The following is a 19,344-nucleotide window of genomic DNA, read 5'->3' as shown; positions in this document are numbered from 1 at the left end:
CAATAAAGTAGTTCTCAGATTTCCTGTTTAAAGTGTTTTTTATGACGGTTTTTGAAAAACGTTATAAGCAGGATCCACAGTTGAAGGCACGCTTATATATTTGCTAATAATCAATGTATAAATTCCCTTCTGATTGATTTTAAATTTTTTAAAAATATCTTAGCATTTTAAATATCTCTTGATCAAATTTGAAGCAAATCAGATTCTCTCCTCTCTCTGAAACATCATCTCATTCCCTATTCATACTTTGGTTATCCTGGTAAAATAATTTTATTTTCCTTCCCTGATGGTCTACCATTCTGATCTGTCGCCATTCAACTGCCACATATTTCAACACCTGAATATGGGAGCTATGTCAGACTTGTGTTGGAGAAACTTAGCAGGGTGCCCAGCATTTGGTGTGTTTTGTGTTCAGTAGGTGGTGCCATCTATCTAGCGCTGTAACTAGATACTTTCTCAAATGGGGCAAGTACACATTTTGGCACACCCATGTAATGTAGCAGTTATAAAGGGTGAATTTGGTGCCCCCTCTAGTCTGGAGCCCAGGACATTAGGCCCGCTTGCCCCTCTCAGTTGCGGCCCTGCATCTATTCTTCAAACTGGTAATGCGTGCATTTGAAGTTCAATGTACGCCTGCGTGATCGCAGTGGCAACCAGAAATTTTTGTCAAAGGAATAGCCAACTTAAAATTTGAAATTTTTAGCCAATTACCATTGCGTAATTGCAAGTTCCAAACACTGATTTTCATCAAAAGCAAAATTTGGGGAAAGTTATAAGAGGCCTCTTTCTCTTCCCCCCCCCCTTTCCCCGCAGAGATCAAAAATTAAAAATATTTTTGTAGAGAATTACAATATTGGATGGAATAAAATAATTTCTTTTATAGTATCTGTGAAGAATTAGATCTTTTATTCTCGTCCGAAAGCCGATTCTGCTTACACACCCATGATTTTTGCGATGCGAAACAGTGACTACCACATAGCAGCTAGATGACAAAAATGAATCTAAAAACTCGACCTTGAATATCCATTTCTTTTTTCACGATATCGGGAAAGTTTTACAATTTGAACAGGGCGTTCCAATCCTTTAAGATTTTTAAAAAAAACACGCATTCGCAATATTGTAGGAACAAGACGAATTTACACCGTATAAACACTGTCTTTGAATGCCAGCCGATAGCCGCAACAATTCTGTAATTTCCCGTATATAACCAGAAGGGAGAAAATCTACAGTGTAATAAAAATCCAAAATTTGAAATTTCTGTACACGGCCCCCTCATTGAGGGAAGCAACCAAATATCCCTCATCTTTATCTTCAACAACCCCCGTGCACATCAATACAGTAGTGTACAAAGTAGTAAAATCAGTTTTTCAAGGTCGGGTGATAAAAACAAAAGTGTGGGAAGATTTTTTTTTTCTTCTTAGAACTAGGAAAGGACGCATCCCAGAGGGTACGTGAAAAAAAACTTACGTGTCCTTTTCCAAAATTTCGGGTATTAGACACGTCAATGGCATCTCTGTCGTCCCATATCAATTCACAAATAAACAGCAAAATTGATGAAACAGTATTATTGAAACACGAGTGTGCAATACAGTGTGATAACAAGAAACAAATTGAAATCAACTTAAGCGGAATTCAGTCATCATCTGTCGAGTTAGGTTTTACCCTCATTAAATTTAATATTGTACCAACTATATAGGAATAGATGAGTTACTGGGACAATCGAGTTACAAAGGTTCTACTGTATATATTGATGTAAAAGTAACCTTGTGTGGTATGGAAATGTCAAGTTCTTGCTTAAAAGAAATATAGAACATGGTAAATCGATTTTTGAAATGGATACAGTAGAAAGAGATAGCTGTTCTATTATTTCTAGATTTTGTGCATGGAAAAAATTGCCGAAATTTCATTTCCTGGCTTGATTAAAGGTTAGGAGTGTAACAAGCCATATAAAGTATTTGTTCATTCAACAACACAGAAACATCAAAGCCTCAAAATATTTATTGTCCTTTAAGTATCACACATGGAATTTTTGTTTCCACTCACCAATATAATCCATTTCAGAACATTAAAACTATGCATTCAACCTTATTACAAGCTACTCCATTAAAAATGAAGCAGTTCCTCTCATCATTGGTAAACAAGAATGAATGATATTTTTGGCAATAATAAGAATGAACATTCTCTGAAAGTCCACATAGAGCATAACTTCAGTTTTTCTCCTGCACAGTAGGAAATCAAATCGAAGAAACAAAAATCAGACTCTGCAAAAGAAAATAACATTTAGTATTCCTTGAGTTTTTCAAAAATCATGGAATAGTCAATATTAATCAAATGAGCAAGCATATGTGGTCATTTGAATGTGTATCAGCTTAATGAATTATATAATTTTTAATTATTTTGCCTTTTTTTTTACAGCATGTTTGTCTCATATCACATAAGTCTGGCCACTTTGGACAGTATCATGTATTTAACACTAAAATGACAGGAATTTTGAGCTACCTACAATAACGAAAGCAGTTATTTTGACCATAATAGAAAAAATTCAACATAAATTATTTTTCACCTAATTTTTTTTGTGAAAAATTACATATATTCAATTTGATTATCATATTTTTGTGATACCTCTTTTTTTTTCATTCACCAATTTTTAGTAATTTGGGAGAAACTGACTCAGAGTATGATAAACACTAATGTTGTTTTTTGATACCTCAATATGGGTTTTGATTGCAATTCTTTTAGCTTTTGTTCTTCATTGCTTACATTTCACTGACAATGTTTGCGAAAAAATTAGCCAGAGATTGATGGGCAGAATGAAAAATCATGAATAGCGATGTCAAGTAAATATATGAGAGCTTTTCGATCTCGATCACATTGTGCACTGAATGAATTCTTTTTTTTTTTTTGGAAAGAAAATCAGTAGCAATCATTAGTAGAGTAATAAAATTTCAAAATTTTGTCATTTCTAGCAGTTGTCTGTGCATGGTATGCAAGAACTAGATTTCTCGGCTTACAAACTGTAGATAGAATGATTTAGTCATTCGCTACCAAACTTCGAGATCAGCTCATCACTTTTGTGATTAGGGGGGAAGGTTCTCTGTGATTTGGTAACAATGATAAATATTCCCCCATCACCCTGAGGGATTCGGTATCAATGCAAATAAATTTTGAATTGCGCGGTTCTTTCAAATATGAGACCTCGTATGGCTTCAAAATTAGTAACAGATACACAAGAATTTCAGCACATTTTTTTTTATTTTCAGATTTTTCACCATGTACTGAATGAATAAGAAACATGATTTCTAACATGATAACAATTATCAATCATTTTTGATGTTCTCATCAGTTGAAGAATTGAACCAATGATTTAAAAAAAAAGAGAGGGTAGTAGCTCGGGAATGCGGATAAATGCAGTGTTTGTTTGCTCAGCCAAAAGTATTAATATTGATGGCAGAGCAAAAACATTCACGCATGCACTACATATATACACTCAGACTTACACACCCTCACACTTCCGGCACAACTCAATTGGTAGTAAATTGCCAATGGTGATAGACCAGAGTTGTGCTCGCTTTGAAAAAAATAAAAAGTTGAAATGTGTGGTTAAAAATATGTGCTAAAATTATAGCTCCCCACATCCTTGTGTCCCTCTATAGAGCATTTATAGTGTGAAGAAACAAAAAAATTATGGGAATCATCCTAGGTGCCCCAGCTGAAGCCATGTCAGCACCACCCTCGTAGAGGGCATGGCTAAAATCCAGAAAATGAAGCTGTTCTTTATGAAACATTTTTCCAGTGAATGCAATGCTTTACTGCATTACAAGAGGCAACAAGATACATAAAAATGTGAAATAAATCAAATAACGTTCAACCATGATATTCTTCAAAAGTTTTCCTTTAAATGGTACAAAATTTATACTAGAAAAAAGAAAACACCATAATAGAACATCTGTTCTTCCAGTATGTTCGTGTAAAAAAAAAAATTCCAATTCAGGAAGTTTTGTAACCATATTAGTGCAATATTTTCATAGCACACAGTCAAAAAATTACCTCTACCATCATTCTAGATAGAGCCACCAAAAAACATAGAAAGTGTATATATCTCAAGATGAGAAATGCCTAAATTTCAATAACCTGAGATCAACTATTTACTTGTAATCACATGTCAAAGTAGTTTTGCGGTCAAAATGGTTGCATCCGTCATCACAAAAGGTACATTTATATATATCATCAACAAAGAATGAAAGGGCTTATAAAAGCACGTACTTTACATGCCAGTGGCATCACAGATTTATGATGTAAGAAATCTGAAGGCCCATGGTGAAGTCTCAAAATACACTACTACTACTAAACCACACATGCACCATGTCCATATTCCTCTGCGGAACCTCTAACGAACTGGTACCCGTGGGAATGTGCATGTAAGTACATGTAGTGAAACCTGATGTGAAGTTTGTTTCTGTGTAATGCTTGTTATGTGTAGTGCTTGCCATTTGCGATCAATTTTTTTGAACTATGAGTATTTTCTCAACTCATAGTGAGTGAAGTCTAATGATTGAATAATTTATCGTTGTAGGCCTGTTGCTCACTGTGACGAGACTTTTTAATAGGGAGATTGGCTCACATTTGCGCCTCGAAGTTGGGAACCACAGGAACTAACTTCAGCCGACCACCACTGCGGCGATGGTGGGGTTTGAACCCGGATCTTAACGATGCGAGTCCGTCATTATGACCACTCAACCACCACAGCGGCTCTCAAAATACACTGCTTTACAGTTAAAAATTCATGTTTTAATTTTCTGACACACCATGACTACATAAGGTGCATAGAAAACATGGGGGTTCCAAATAACGTGTGGTACTATGCTTGCATGCGTGTGTACAGTTATTGAAATAAAAATGTAATTTTTTTATACAGTCCTAATGTGCCCAAAACCCAGTTAGAAAGTTGTTGCCCATCTCTCCTGATGCCAACTAAAAAAATTCCATGTTTCTAAGTGGGACATTCACTAAAATATTTGAATTCAAAAAATGGAGGAAAGTTGGGAAAAACGGCGTTGAATGTGGATAAAATGGTTTTCCGTATTTAACACTGTTCAAATATCTCAGTGAACATTGCACTTGGAAACATGGAATTTTTTTTCGTTAGTATCAGGATAGACAGGGCAACAACTTTGTAATTGGGTTCTTCAGCACATGCTGTCGTATAAAAATAGACATTTTTATTTTAATAATTGTACAATCCCTTTCAACATGAAAAACATAACTGAGTACCACATGCTATTTGGAAACTTTTTCTAGTAGAAAACTTTTTCGAAGTAAAGCTCTAAGATCAACGGTTTGCAAGTAAAATGCCATACTCCCATTCGTTATGCACCTTGTATATAGTCTATCACAGTGGTTCTCGACTAGAAGTGCAAGCATGAAAATATTCCATGACACCAGCTAGTGATTGTATATATATTTTAGCTACTTGATGCAGAACAAGAATATAAATTAAGAGTTATTAGTAAATTTGAAGTTTACAGCTCAATAAAAAGGTTTAAAACCATTGATCTGTAACCATTAGCCTTTTACCAGCCAAATTAAGATTTTGTAATTTTTTTTCTGTTATTTCCTGTCCAGATCTTTTAGTTTAGAGATATCAGTCATAAAATTCATGAAAAAAAATTTTCCTGTGTTTCCTGGACTTGCCCATGTACATAGAAAAACAACATTGAAATCAAAACAAAAAATTAAATTTTATTCTTGCTTAAAAATAGGTGATTTAAAAAAGTAAATTTATATGGCATAAGTGCTGAAATGAATGAAATTTTTGTTTTGTAAATTCAGTTTGGAATCTAATGCATTCAAGAAAAAGAAAAAATCAAGTGCTTTCATGTAAGAAAAATATTTTTTTGCAATTGATAAAACTGATGTTCCCAATTGGGAACATTAGCTGGTGAAAGGTTAAAACCATTTACTCTGTTCTATCTTCAAAGTAGTGAACTGCATCATGTTACAGTGATACCTTGGTTAACAAAGATAATTCATTCCAGAATCACGTTCGTTAGCCAAAATGTGATTTTACCATAGGTTTCTATGGAAAAGTTTAATTCCTTCCAGATAGTTCTTTTTTTTTTTCAAACCGAGCACAACTCAGGTCTATTGCCATAGGCAATTTACCTAGTGAGCTGTGCCGGAAGTGTAAGTGTGTGTACCTAACAGTCTGAGTGCGTATCTATTGTTGTGTATGATTTTTTCAGTGCTGCCATCTATATCTCAGAAGTGAAGTGAGTGATGTGTAGTGACTGAATATTTGTACTGTTTGTAGGACTGTTGCTCTCTGTGGCGAGACTTTTTTTAACGGGGAGATCGGCTCGCATTTGCGCCTCGAAGTTGGGAACCACAGAAAACCATTCCAGATACTGCCCAAAATGAAGAGAAATTTTTTTTTTTTTAAACACCCAGAAATGCTCTAAATAAAGACAAAAACTGATCGATAGCTCAAATTAATAGCTTCAAAGGCTAATTCATGTTGCCACATGCATTCATATTAATGAAAATCTTTGTTAGCCAAGACAAAAAACCCTGATAAAAATTGTTATCCAAATATTTGTAAGCTGAGGTGTTCGTTAGCTGAGGTATCACTGTACTTTACTGACAAAAGCTAATTTATGTGTTCAATATGTCTCACTACACATTTGGAGTCACAATATAAGTTGCTAAACCACATGCACACACACACAAAATTGCTAACTATTATTGCGTGATCACATGCATCAAACTTGAGATTTTGTGATTTACACAGTGGCTCATTAAATTCTATCAAAGCATTCAGAGCTTATGATAGCATGTATGATATAAACAAATGCAATTACCCACACATCCCATCTTTTATTTACTTTTTCCAATAATCATTAAAAAACAATTCTATGCTTTAAACTTATAGAGTAACAAATTTGGTAACTTTTATCGAACATATATTTTCAAGTCTAAGGCAGGGAATACAGCATAAAAGTTCATTTAAAAACTTGCAAAAATGCAGTCAACGGTTGCGTTTGCTAGAAGATAACCAATAACACTTTATTGGCTGCATTTTTGCAAGTTTTATAAATGAAATTTTATGAAACTTTTATGGTGTATTCCCGGCCTAATACTGTTTACTGTTCCACTTACTTTTTGACAACCTGCACAACATCCTCATCATTTAATACATGATCTTTGCCCACTTTCTGGGGGTTATGCTTCACAGATGAACCCCACACAAGAGCACTAAAATGAAATGATAAAACATTTATTGTCTTTTAACTAATGAAAGGAAGTATACAAAATACAAAAAAGTTTGTCATGATCAAATAAAATTTAAAGACACTGCTTGAAGGGATCTTATATCTAGCAGCTATGTGTCTACGATATCTATGCCAATTGAAGGTCATTGAATTATGGTCAGCTTTCAATCGGGGGGGGGGGGGGGGGGTTAAAAAAAAAGTTAGGATTTTTCAGGGTGCACCAATTTAAATCAGCTTGATTTAAATCATGATTAAAATCAAGATCTAAATCCCTTGAAAAAAATCATTGATTTAAATCAAAAAAAAAATTTAAATTTCACTTTTGCTCTCAAAAAAAATTCATTCATTTTGGAAAAAAAAAACTTAGCGTGGAAGGAATGTTATTGAAATGTGGTAAAGTCATAAAGTTCTTGATTAAAAGAAACATAGAAGATCTAATAAATAAAGGCTTGAACCTCATCCTTAGAGACAGAGCAGAGGGATAGCTGATCTATTTCCAGATTTACTTGTGTATGGATAAAATTGCAGAAAAATATAGGGGGAAGCTGAACTTACATATAACTACACCCAGTATTTTCAAAATTTCAATGCATTACAATAGGGTTTCCCCTAATAAAAAAAGCGGGTAAATAATTTTTTGTATAAAGCCTTGAATTCTATTCTGCAACTGTTTATTTAAAATAATCAATAGATGTTGTACCAACATAAATACAGTTGGACTCTGTCGGTTCAAAAAGTAAAAAGTCTCAAGTTTACCGTTTTCCTACAAAACTCATAAAATAAGTGAAAGAATAAAAATGTGTACATTATTCAGCAACATGATGCAAGTCAGAAATGCATCATAATTAAATGCATCAACTGATTGCGAATGAAACAATAGTTATTATGCTGGTTTTTAAATCATTTCATGCTTGATGTGAACCTTCTCTGCTGCATGAGTGCCCTTTGTAGTATGTGATACAGAGTTGCCACCAAGCATTTACTTTACCAAAGAGGGTAATCCTGGTAAATAACAGCATTTTTCATTACAAGACAATAATTTATCCTGAAGTTGATTCAGGCTCAACAAACTTTCATGTTACATAACATCGATTTGTGGTGTTTGTATTTCTTGCCTGTTAGTTTGTTTGTTAATTTATATTATCACAAAAAATTAGAAACTTTGCCTGGTTTTAATTTATACAAAAATTACCACGTTTTCAAGACAAATAAAATTTAATTGGTCAAATGGTCGATGCGTTTCGGCTCTTCAATGGAGAGCTGTCATCAGGACCTCGTGGTCAGAATTCACATGAATGAGTCGTGGAGGGGTGATGTTTACATCTGGTCGTCCGAAGAGTTCGCCTTTGTATTTGCTGCGTCCAAGTGGTCTTTGGATGCAAATTGGAGAGCCATCTGTTGCAAAGAAAATTGATTTTATTTGATGAGTTTTGTAGAAAAACGGTAAACTTGAGACTTTTTACTTTTTGAACCGACAGAGTCCAACTGTATTTATGTTGGTACAATATCTATTGATTATTTTAAATAAACAGCTGCAAAATCGAAAATTTTGTCGACTGAGGTTAATAAAGCCTGTCCAAGCTGACGAAATAGGTGGTGTGTTTCTTTTATCATTAACGAGAAAATTCTGGCATGTTCTGATGAAGTATCCCTCAAGAAAATTCAGTTCGGAATTATGTGTTGTTTTTTTTAAAAACAAACGCTTTATCAAAATCAAAATTGTGTGAAAGTTGCCAACAGTGTTGGCCACTTGGTGGGGCAGTTTTGATGAAAAACAGGTTTTTGTGTGTTTGGACATCGGGTAGAGCGGCGGGTTTAAACATAGCCTTTCGTGCCCAGACTAAACAGGTCGACTCCAAGTTTGTCTTCTCTCGAACTCTCTCATATGCATCTACAAATTCACCTTTATGATAAAGATCAATGCAATTTCATAAAATTAATAATAAAAATAAGTAAAACACAAGAAACTCAAAGATCAGTTTCAATTTTGATCCATTCATTCATCAATGTTTGCATGTGTTCCATAATAACTAAATAGACATGTTCAGATTTTTCTTTGATCACATACATATTTTAAAGTTGAAGCATCTTAAATTTGTTAAAGTATAGATCTGGTAGGGATATCTAAAAATTATGGTGTGAAGAGAAAAATTATAGTATCATGTTGCCCCCCCCCCCCAAAGCTTATAATCCATAACTTACTATTTAAATTCTTTGATGATGGTTCTATGGAGTTTGTTACAGAAATCTTCTACAGTACGTCGATCTTGACTAAGAATGACTGGAGACTCATAGTCGGGAAGCTGTCCTTTAGGTTTAGTATATCTGTAACAAATCATCAGATTGTGTATAGCATCAAATGCACATAAAAATGAAGCTAATATTTAAAAAAATGACAAAAGCAATCATATCAACAAACTTGAAAATTTAGTGTACAGGGCAGTATAATTGTAATAAATTATTATTAGGCTTTTTCAGCTCTATGAAGAGCTTTTCATGCATTAAAACCATATTTTTGACCAATCTGATGTCAATTAATTCATGAAATATCCAGTGAAAAGCATATCAAGATCTACTTATATTTGTATATTGGAATTTATGTTTTCCTGGCATTTTACACACCCTTAGCAATGATAAAAATGTCAAGATTTGAATTTACTTTTTCGGCTGAGATGGAAAATGCACCATCTCAATGCACTTTGTTGTTAAAATGTACATAAAATCATCAAATACAACACCACAACAGGCAAAATGCCCAACGAGGTGGCTGAGAAAAAGATGCACATAAAAATATGGATGTCATATATTTTAAAAATATAGCAACCCAATTAAAAATGCAATTAACAAAAATTGTACAAATTATATAAATTGATAAAATATTATACAATGCCCATAAAGAATACTTATGGTTGTCTTATTCTAAGTATGGATAGCTTCTCGATTTACCCCAACATGTTTATCGTATTTCTTTCAAAACGTGCCAATTGTGTTACAATTTACTACCTCCGGGGGTAAGCTATTCCATTTATTAACAACCCCCATTATAGAAAAATTCCCTGCGATACCATAACCTTGCATTGTCCCTCACCAATCGATACTGGTGTCCCCTTGTAAAAGCAGTCGATTGGCGGTGTACTAAAAGTTCATGGTCCATCCTATCCATCCCATTGCAAATTTTGAACACTTTGATCATATTTCCTCGACACCTGCGTTCATCCAATGTAAACATATTCAAAAAATGAAGTCTCTCTTCATAACTCAAGCCGTGTGCCAATAAGGACACGTGTAGCTCTTCTCTGCACCCCTTCAACCAAGTCTATGTCCCTCTGTAGGTATGGTCTCCAAAACCTTACAGCATACTCCAGTCCAGGACGAACTAAGCCTCGAAAAAGCGGAAGAATGACTTTAGGAGAACGCAAAGAGACCTTTTTGAAAATGAGACCACAAGCATTCTATTCACTTTTTTGACCACCGCTGAACAATGTTCAGAAAACCTAAGTTGCTCGTCAATGAGAATTCCCAAATCGGTGACCCTAGTTGCACCCGGGATAGTGACACCATTCAACTCGTAAGAGAACCGCGGGTTGTTCGAACCAAAATGAGCGACCATGCACTTATCAACGCTATACGTCATGCGATCATAGAAGCAAAGGAGGTTAGTTACACATGACTTCCCCTTCCTGTAACCATGCTGATTATCCGACAATACATTATTCTCGTCTATCCACTTCACAAACTGCCTTTTGATGATAATTTCCAAAATCTTTGAGAGGGAACTCGTCAAACTCACTGGACGATAATTGGACACAGCTTCTCTACTACCCTTCTTAAATATCGGAACAACATTAGCAAGTTTCCAATCACTTGGGACAATACCCTCAGCAACACTACTCCTGTATATCTGTGCGACTGGCCCCAACAATTCATTAGCACATTCCCTGAGGACCCTGGGATAGATATCATCTGGTCCTGGTGCTTTGCTTGCACATACATTTCTTAGAAGATTTAGGACCTCCACGTCTTCTACTTGAATATCGTTGAGGGTTTCATTATTCCATGCAACACCTGTAAATCAAATATCATTATCTCCATTAAAAACCGACGCAAAAAAGCCATTGAAAACACTACACATGCCTACATTGCTTTCTGCTTGTGCTAGAGCCTCGATAGGAGGCTCTAGCACAAGCACTATCTATCAATAAGCACATTATGCTCTTCTCATTAGCACTCAAAATTCTTATTGGCATAAAGTTAGAAATCATTTCTAAAACCATTACATAGTCATCCAAGCCTTTTGGTTTGATTAAAATTGTGCTAATAAGCTTTTTACAGATTAAAATTATCTGGTTTTCCAATTGTTAAGATCAGGGGTTCATGATGTTGATCGCCATTGCATCAAACCGTGTCGAAATATTTTATTTGGTAAATAAATGAAAGATTGAATTCGCCAAATCGTGAGTGTCCATTCAGCCTCTTGATGGCAGAATCAGCCATTTGACACGTGCAAAAATCAGGACGTGAAATTTTTGTTGGCCAATTGCAAACAATGTTCAGCGATTTTTCGTACAGTTCCAGAGAAGGGACGGAGGACAAACTCTCATCTCTTTCCTCCAGCAACACTTGCAGTGTGTGTGACGCACTCATACATACTAAGGCATCTGGAAAAATTCTACCTGGCTCATTGAGGGTGAAAAACCAGTTTTCTATTGAATGTGGTATAATCGTTTCTTTTTTTTTTTTTAAAAGCATAGAGCAGGGTTCTCAAACGCTGTGTGCCGCCAACGTTTGTTGAAGGTTTTTCAAAGAAATCCTTTGTTAAACTTCTCTGAGAAGCTGCAGATAAGCATTTATTAATGCTTATTATTAATGCTTATTATTAATGCACCACAAGTGGAAAAAACCCCTGCCCTGGCATAGGGGGCGGCTATTGACTGTAGCAAGAATACTCACATCATAATGCACACTAATGGTGGATGACAAGTCTGCCTGGATTCTTTCAGTGACTATAATACATCCATTTATTCAGGCTCAAAAAATGGTATTCTATAAAAGTCCCCACACTTCCTATATCTATTCATGTATTATTATTTTTTAATAAAGACCAACATGGCCCAACTTCCAACAAAAAGATGGCTAAAATTGCCTTCTGGCATTAGAGCCTGGGCAGGTTTGAAATGTGGAAAGCGTAAAATTCTAAAAACATTGAAAGACTCAAACCTGATACTTCTATAGGTACTGTGGAGACAGTGTGTGTGTGTGGGGGGGGGGGGGGGTCAGATCTGATTTGTTTATGATTACCCAAGATCCCCTCGCATTATAGTGCACAAACACTTCACCACCAATGTGGTTACTGTTAAAAACCTCTTCCCCCGCCCAACCAAAAAAATAGCACTTCTTACATGTCAAGAGTTTTTATTTGGTTTCTGGACTATGCACCATACAGACCTTGGGTGTCTGAAAACCCAGTGGCAACATGAAGATCAATCCCATTCCTTTTGAACTCGTAAAAGGACCTAGAACCAGAAGCCTATAAGATCCCATTAGTGCTTACCACTGCTTAATGCACTGGAACTTCCATCACTTTGATTATTATTTTATATGATGTATCACTGGAAAATGGTAGTCTTAGAACTCGATGTCAAAATAGCAGGGTTGTCAAAATGTTTGAGTTTCATCACTTGATGAAACTCAAACATTTCTAGATGACACCATTCTCCAGCCTGGCTCATTGCTATAACTCCCCAGCTTCCTCCATCAATGTAGATGGTCCCAGAAAGGTATGATTATAGTCACCCTGAAAAGGCCCATTGACTTTTCTGGAAGTCTTCCTATCCATCAGAAGGAGATCCGACTCACTATGACCAATCAAGGCAAGTCTCACAATATGACGAATGGGTATTGCTTGTTCTACAAGCCAGTTTCTCTTGTATTTTATATAGAATAATACAAATTTTGATCTAATCTTTCATTGTTATGACTGCTGTTCACTATTGCAGATGCTCACTACTGTTAGTGTGCGTGCGTGTCTGAATCTTTCACAAACACAAACCTTTGACCAATTTAAGTGATCAGTACCAACATTTATGTACAAAAAAAATTTCCCTATTACTTAACTGTACATGCACCTCGAACACATTCCTCTGCAGAATTTCTAACGAATAGGTACAGGTACATGTTAGAATGTATGCTCTGAGTATGTGTGACACTTAAGGTATTTATGTTCTCAGAGTTGTGCTTGACCTGTGCATGATTGTGTTGCTGCTGGTGTTGCCATCTGTCTATTTTATTTAAAAACTGGATTTAAAAAACGACAAATATATCTTACAGGATATTTACAAACTGCCCATGTTTGATCGTAGTATAGCCTATAATCATGGTTCATTTTTTCCCTTCAATCAGGGTTGTACTGATTTAAATCAACTTATTCATATAACTTTAAAAAGTGATTTTTTATTGAATTATTTAAAATGTCAATTATTTTGAATATTATAATTTGTAATATTTTAACATATATATCAAATATCAGAAATGTCACTCCATTCTAATTTACCTGGGTTCCAAACCCAGGTTACTGGCAAAATCTGGGTCTTTTTTGAATGAAAGTGGGGCCCTTTCAAAAAAAAATGACATTAGATTCCCCCCCCCCTCCTTCATCAGTAGCAGTATATAGTTCCGAAACGCATATAGCTGTGTTCGTTTTAGAATTTTGAGTACACCCAAACGTCGATGATTTAATCGTATTATCAAACCCAAAAGGTAATCCATTTCTAAGGAAAAGCTTACCAAATATATGCAATCCAACCCCAAACAGCTCATTGTTTGGACTGAAATCTAATCTTACCCATAATTCACTCCTGTGCACATGATTTCCAATAATGGTGGTTCAAACAAGAATTTATTTTATATTCTTTAAAGAAAATATAGATTAATGTGATTAGCGTGTTAGTAATATATACATTTAAATATTCTGTTTTAAAACTCATTAAAATCAGAACAATCATGATTTAATTTTTTTAAAAATCCGATTCAAATCACAAATAAATAATTTTTTTAAATAAAAAATCAACAACCCTGCCTTCAATCCTGAATTATCCAAAAATTCTGTTTGAATTGACCATATTCTATCGTATAATGTTATTTAATCAAAATATCATTACTTACATACGAATCAATTTCAGATATTCCCATGCTTTTTCAAGTAAATCATCAAAATTCCATTTATGATGAGCAGATATAGGAACAGTATGAGGTATTTTATAAATTATGTCCAACTCCTATATATTTTAATGAAAAAAATATATCCAATAAATTATCACACATAAATTCATTCAAAAGCATTTTCAAGCATGCGTCAATCGAACATAAAGAAAATAATTATCTTTTCAAAAATTCCTCTATAAACACTTAAAGAATATCTTGAAGACAATCAAAACAGTGGAACCTCACTACAATGATAACTCCATATAATGATAAATACCTCTAAACTGATTTTTTTTTTTTTCAAATCTTGTTTGGAATCATCTATAGAGAATGTAAAACTCCTTTCGATAGAACAATATTCTTCACTATGATAAACCCCTCTACAATGATGTTTGTTCGGGAGATTTCGGAACTGCTATACTACTATACATATATTTTTTTAATATTTCACTCAAAATATTGATCAACACATATTTTAAACTTGTCACATTTTTTAGTTCTTCTTAGGACGTCTAATAATATCAGTATTTGGTATCACCTGAACACCAAAAGTGTTGATGAAGTTGATCATTTTTGTTGCACTATGATCATTTTCTACACACGAGGACTAATTAGACCGGGACCTACAATTTATTGACGATTGAATGGCAGCCTTTTTTTCATACTCACAGAGAGATTGGTGTTTTAACCCCTTGGTGTGCGACTCCCTGCAGAATGTTTTTCTGTGGTCATGTCGCTATATCAGTCGTAACCCTGTGTCAGGAAAGTTTCTCACAAGGATGAACTGGGAATGGAACTCGCAACACCTCTACACATCTTTTGGTACATTAGATGAGTATATTATCAACCCGGCTACCTTGCCCTGAACTTTTCGGTATCACTACTTATTATGCGACACACCAAAGTGTATTGCGAGAAGCCTTTTCACAGGGGAAATACATCCGAGTTTTGTTTATGAACTAATCAATTCAAATTTTTTCAAAAAATTAATATTAAAAAAACATATTTTTTACAGTACTAACAATGCTGAATTGGAAAAGATGCCAACAGCAGCATAATATGAAAATGCGATGATAATTTTGCCTCTCGATATATCGCTAACACCCTCTATAACAATGTTATTTTTATATGACATGTCGCTTTCCACTTGTTAATGCAAGATATACAGAAAAAGATGTTGTGAAGATATTTATTTTTTGAGATGTTGATTTTTTAAGGAAGGAAAAACTCATCTCTGCCTCTACCTACCAGGAGTTGAACCCAGGTCCCTCGTTTGCCGGACAAGTGCTCTCACCATTAAGCTACAGAGGAGATAGAGATTTCCCTTCATCGAGCATATATATGTTATTTTTGCCTGCAGAATATTGTATTAAGGTTTCACTGTATTTCATCATACACACACAACAGTTCAATCGATTTCATAGCATATGATGCATATATGTAAGCTTTGTTCTAATGAGAGTATTTCACAATAGCAGATGCTCACCTCAATGGATATCTGATCTATTTTGTTCAGAACATAGATACAAGGAATATAAATACGATTTCCTTCAATGACATCAATAAGGTCATCTGTTGTGCCATCACACTTCAGCACCACATCTGCATTATGTATCCTGTATTCGGAAAGTATCGTTTTGACAGTGTCCAAGTCAAGTTCTGATTGAGGTGCCTGTAAAAAAAAAATTAGAGATGGGGGCATATGGTGTCCTTATGAAAAAAAATAACTAAACCAATAAGACTGATAAGGGCTATTGTGAAAGTCATAAAATGCCACCTGGTGCTATGTAAGAGAAACTCTAGGGAGTTCCACCCCAAACATGAAGCTGACAAGACGTCTGATTCTTCTATTTCGGTTATATGAATTCTTGCCTATCTGCATATATATATATATATATGATCAATCTAAGTCTAACATAATAATAAATACTTATCCGAGAAAATACCCATAGCCCTGTGTCATCCATTCGGCCCACCAAAGTGTAGAAGAAATATGTCAAAGCAATTATAGAGAGAACACTTTTTTTTTAATATGCACGTGAACATGATGCACCATTGTGTATCATGTTCACTTGATAATGTGAAAGTGTGCCTAAGTGTGGTTCTTTTCTATATTCTTCTGAGCCCTGGATAAAAGATAGCTAAGGCAAGTGAGCCACGGATGGCAAAAATTTGAAAATAATGCTTTAAAATAACCAATTTTTCCCATACAGTAGTATTATATGGGAAAATGCAAGAAAAAAAAATGTATAACCTTATAATCAAATTACATACCATAATTTGCATGTTGATACCACCCTTATCTTTTTTTCTGACGACAAGGGCTGGCGGTTCTTTATTCAGACGTATACCGAAACCTTCCAACTCATGTTCAATCAACCTCTTGTGTACCAATGGCTTCAAAACATCCAAAACTATGAATATCAAGCTGCATGTCCTGGCAACTATATAAAATTTTATAAATTGAAAAATTTGTATGAAAAGAAATTTTCCACTGTGTTTCACAGGCAATAATTAAATTCCACTGAAAATATTTTCTATTTTGAATGAGCGTAAGTTAAAGAACATACCGGCAATGACCTGTCGCCCTCTTCCTTTACCATCCTTAGCACCTTCTATGATACCAGGAAGATCGAGCAGTTGTACTTTAGCTCCTTTGTATTTGATTACACCTGGAACTGTAGTCAGTGTGGTAAACTCATACGATGCAACTTCCGAAAACACACCTGCCAACGTGTTCATTAGAGTAGATTTCCCCACGGAAGGAAAACCTGGAAAAATATTGGCACGAAAGAAAAATAAGCAACGGAAACAAAAATAGATGAAAAAAATTTATTTTAAAAAAAGAAACAGGCAAAAGTCAAATCGATGCTTGATCTCACCAACAAAACCTATCCTCGCATCACCAGTCTTTGCAACATCAAATCCCTCACCAGGTCCACCACCACCACCTTTGGGCGTTATCAACTCTCGCCTAAGTTTTGCTAATCTTGCTTTCAAAAGACCAAGATGGCCCATCGTTGCTTTGTTGCGCTGGGTACGAGCCATCTAAACCAAAATCAAAAAATTGAATTCATATTAAAAATGACAGGTCATCTCATTCATTTTCTTTTGTGTTTCGGTCCTAAATTAGAAAGCGTATATCAAGCAAAATGACATTGTATTTACATTTACTTTACTCACTCTATTTTTGCTACTGGTTATCATGTGAAGGTGCTGTCACCTTTAGAAGTAGTTGTAATAGGCTTTACTATTATCATTCGGGAATTTGAATCTATCGAGTGCATTACAACAAGCACACACACACTTTAGGCATTTTTTTTGTTGATTATAATCTATATCACAGAGACTGTTTTCCCAATATGTCATTTGTTCTCAAGATTACATATGGATTTTTTCAAGTTGCACACATTTGCATACTTTCTTTCAAATTTAGCACATCTCTGGTCTATCGCCACAGTACGTTTTTGTTACTCCAAAGTGAATTGTGCTGCAGATTTGTATACTAGCCATCATAATTTTAATCCTGCAGATTATGGGTTGTGGTGGTTTTTTATGGAGCCCAGAGACTTTTTTTTTTACCAAACCCAGAGGTATCCTTTGCCCTGAACATCATATTATTTAAAACAAGGTCCTGTTTTTTTTATTATTTTTGTTTTCAATTTTTTAGTTTTTAACAGCAAAACCCTGTTTCATTCTTGGCGACTTCTCGTCATGCTTACGAATATTTTAATTGCCAAAGACTGCCAACACATCATTAAAAGGATGATAGCTCAGTTCTGTTTTTGGCACTTTATTGCAACACATGCTGAACCATAGTGGTAATACCTCTAGCAATTCTCATTACATGTGCCAGCGAGAGAACTTCAATAAAGCATGCAGTAGCTTACTTATGCTGGGCCCCCGGGCCAAGTGATTTATCTGAGACCCTACTTGGCATATTCTCTAAAATTTCAACCAGTTCTTATTTTTGTGAGGTGGCCCATACATTAAGATCGCACTGTACTTATGTAGAAGACATAGCCTCACATCCCGCAGCAAGGTCCCTAGCCTCACATCCCGCAGCGAGGTCCCTAGCCTCAGATACTTCACAGGCCTCCATATAGTGAGAAAACAAATGACAATAATCATACCAATCCCTGTCAGCTCAACCCTTGTGAAGGCCATAGTGAAATAAATTTCAACTCTACAGACTGTCTACAAGTATGACATTGCGGGTTAAATAGGGCTGCAACTAGATGCTTTGCCAGCCAGGCCAAGTGCGAATTTTGACGCCCCCACCCCCTTTGTAATGTGAAGGTGAGATTAAAGGGTGAAATTTGCGCCCCCTCTGGTCCGGCGCACCATAGCAGTTTTCTCCCCCCCCCCCCCCCCAGTTGCGGCCCTGTGTATAAATGGTGTATCCGAATGCCATATACAAGAATTGCCATTTTAAAAGGTTTTGGTCAATAGATGTCAGTGATACAAAACTACACCGTAAAAACCATGGTTAATTTCTTCTCTGTTACACTCAATAATAAGAGTAAAAAAAAACAGTGTTTTATAATCGAAGTATATTGTATTGATCATTTCTAAAAATATTTGTTATAGAAGCAATCGTAATTAATTCCACGCCTACCTCATTTTCGATCGCTACGATCTTATCTATGACTGAAGCCATGATTTTTTTTTTTAACACAAACACATAAATTAAATAGAGAAAAAAAAATTTAAACTCGTGGGTTTAATTATTGAAAATAAATTCCCCCCGGATCTTGGATTCAATCCGTGGACGGACTCGCGTGGACGACCGCACTCTCCAGCACTTCACTAACGAAATGTGATTCATTTTCAATAAAATCAATTCAGACCTAAAATATCACATAGAAAAAGCACT

General features: G+C 35.2%; 1 protein-coding gene across 2 annotated transcripts; it reads right to left on the bottom strand.

Moving 5' to 3' along the window:
- Window positions 1-1,980: 1,980 nt before the first annotated feature.
- Window positions 1,981-19,264, bottom strand: 128up (GTP-binding protein 128up). 2 transcript variants are annotated; one of them, XM_089249060.1, is made up of 9 exons: window positions 19,087-19,264; window positions 17,351-17,516; window positions 17,039-17,239; window positions 16,743-16,912; window positions 15,955-16,140; window positions 14,430-14,542; window positions 9,471-9,593; window positions 7,156-7,251; window positions 1,981-2,261 (listed from the first exon to the last, which is right to left on the bottom strand). In XM_089249060.1, the coding sequence occupies exons 1-9, from the start codon at window positions 19,126-19,128 to the stop codon at window positions 2,255-2,257; spliced, it is 1,104 nt and encodes a 367-aa protein (XP_089105186.1). In that variant the 5' UTR covers window positions 19,129-19,264; the 3' UTR covers window positions 1,981-2,254. The 2 variants fall into 2 exon arrangements, with proteins under 2 accessions (XP_089105186.1, XP_089105187.1); XM_089249061.1 differs by lacking the exon at window positions 1,981-2,261 and having other exon boundaries at window positions 7,152-7,251.
- Window positions 19,265-19,344: the final 80 nt, after the last annotated feature.

Source organism: Pholcus phalangioides, unplaced genomic scaffold, assembly GCF_987345545.1.
Source record: "Pholcus phalangioides strain wild (caught in Gottingen) unplaced genomic scaffold, Ppha-v1.0 ptg000021l_1, whole genome shotgun sequence".
NCBI lineage: Eukaryota > Metazoa > Arthropoda > Arachnida > Araneae > Pholcidae > Pholcus > Pholcus phalangioides.
This window is presented reverse-complemented; position numbering and strand designations above follow the sequence as displayed.

Bases quoted from the DNA above. Each gene is read 5' to 3' on its own strand.
- 128up (XM_089249060.1), bottom strand. From the start codon at position 19,128: ATGGCTTCAGTCATAGATAAGATCGTAGCGATCGAAAATGAG. The intron at 17,517-19,086 runs GTAGGCGTGGAA...ATTTTGGTTTAG, and splicing joins TCGTAGCGATCGAAAATGAG to ATGGCTCGTACCCAGCGCAA. The intron at 16,141-16,742 runs GTATGTAATTTG...TTTTTTTTACAG, and splicing joins GTATCAACATGCAAATTATG to GCACCTCAATCAGAACTTGA.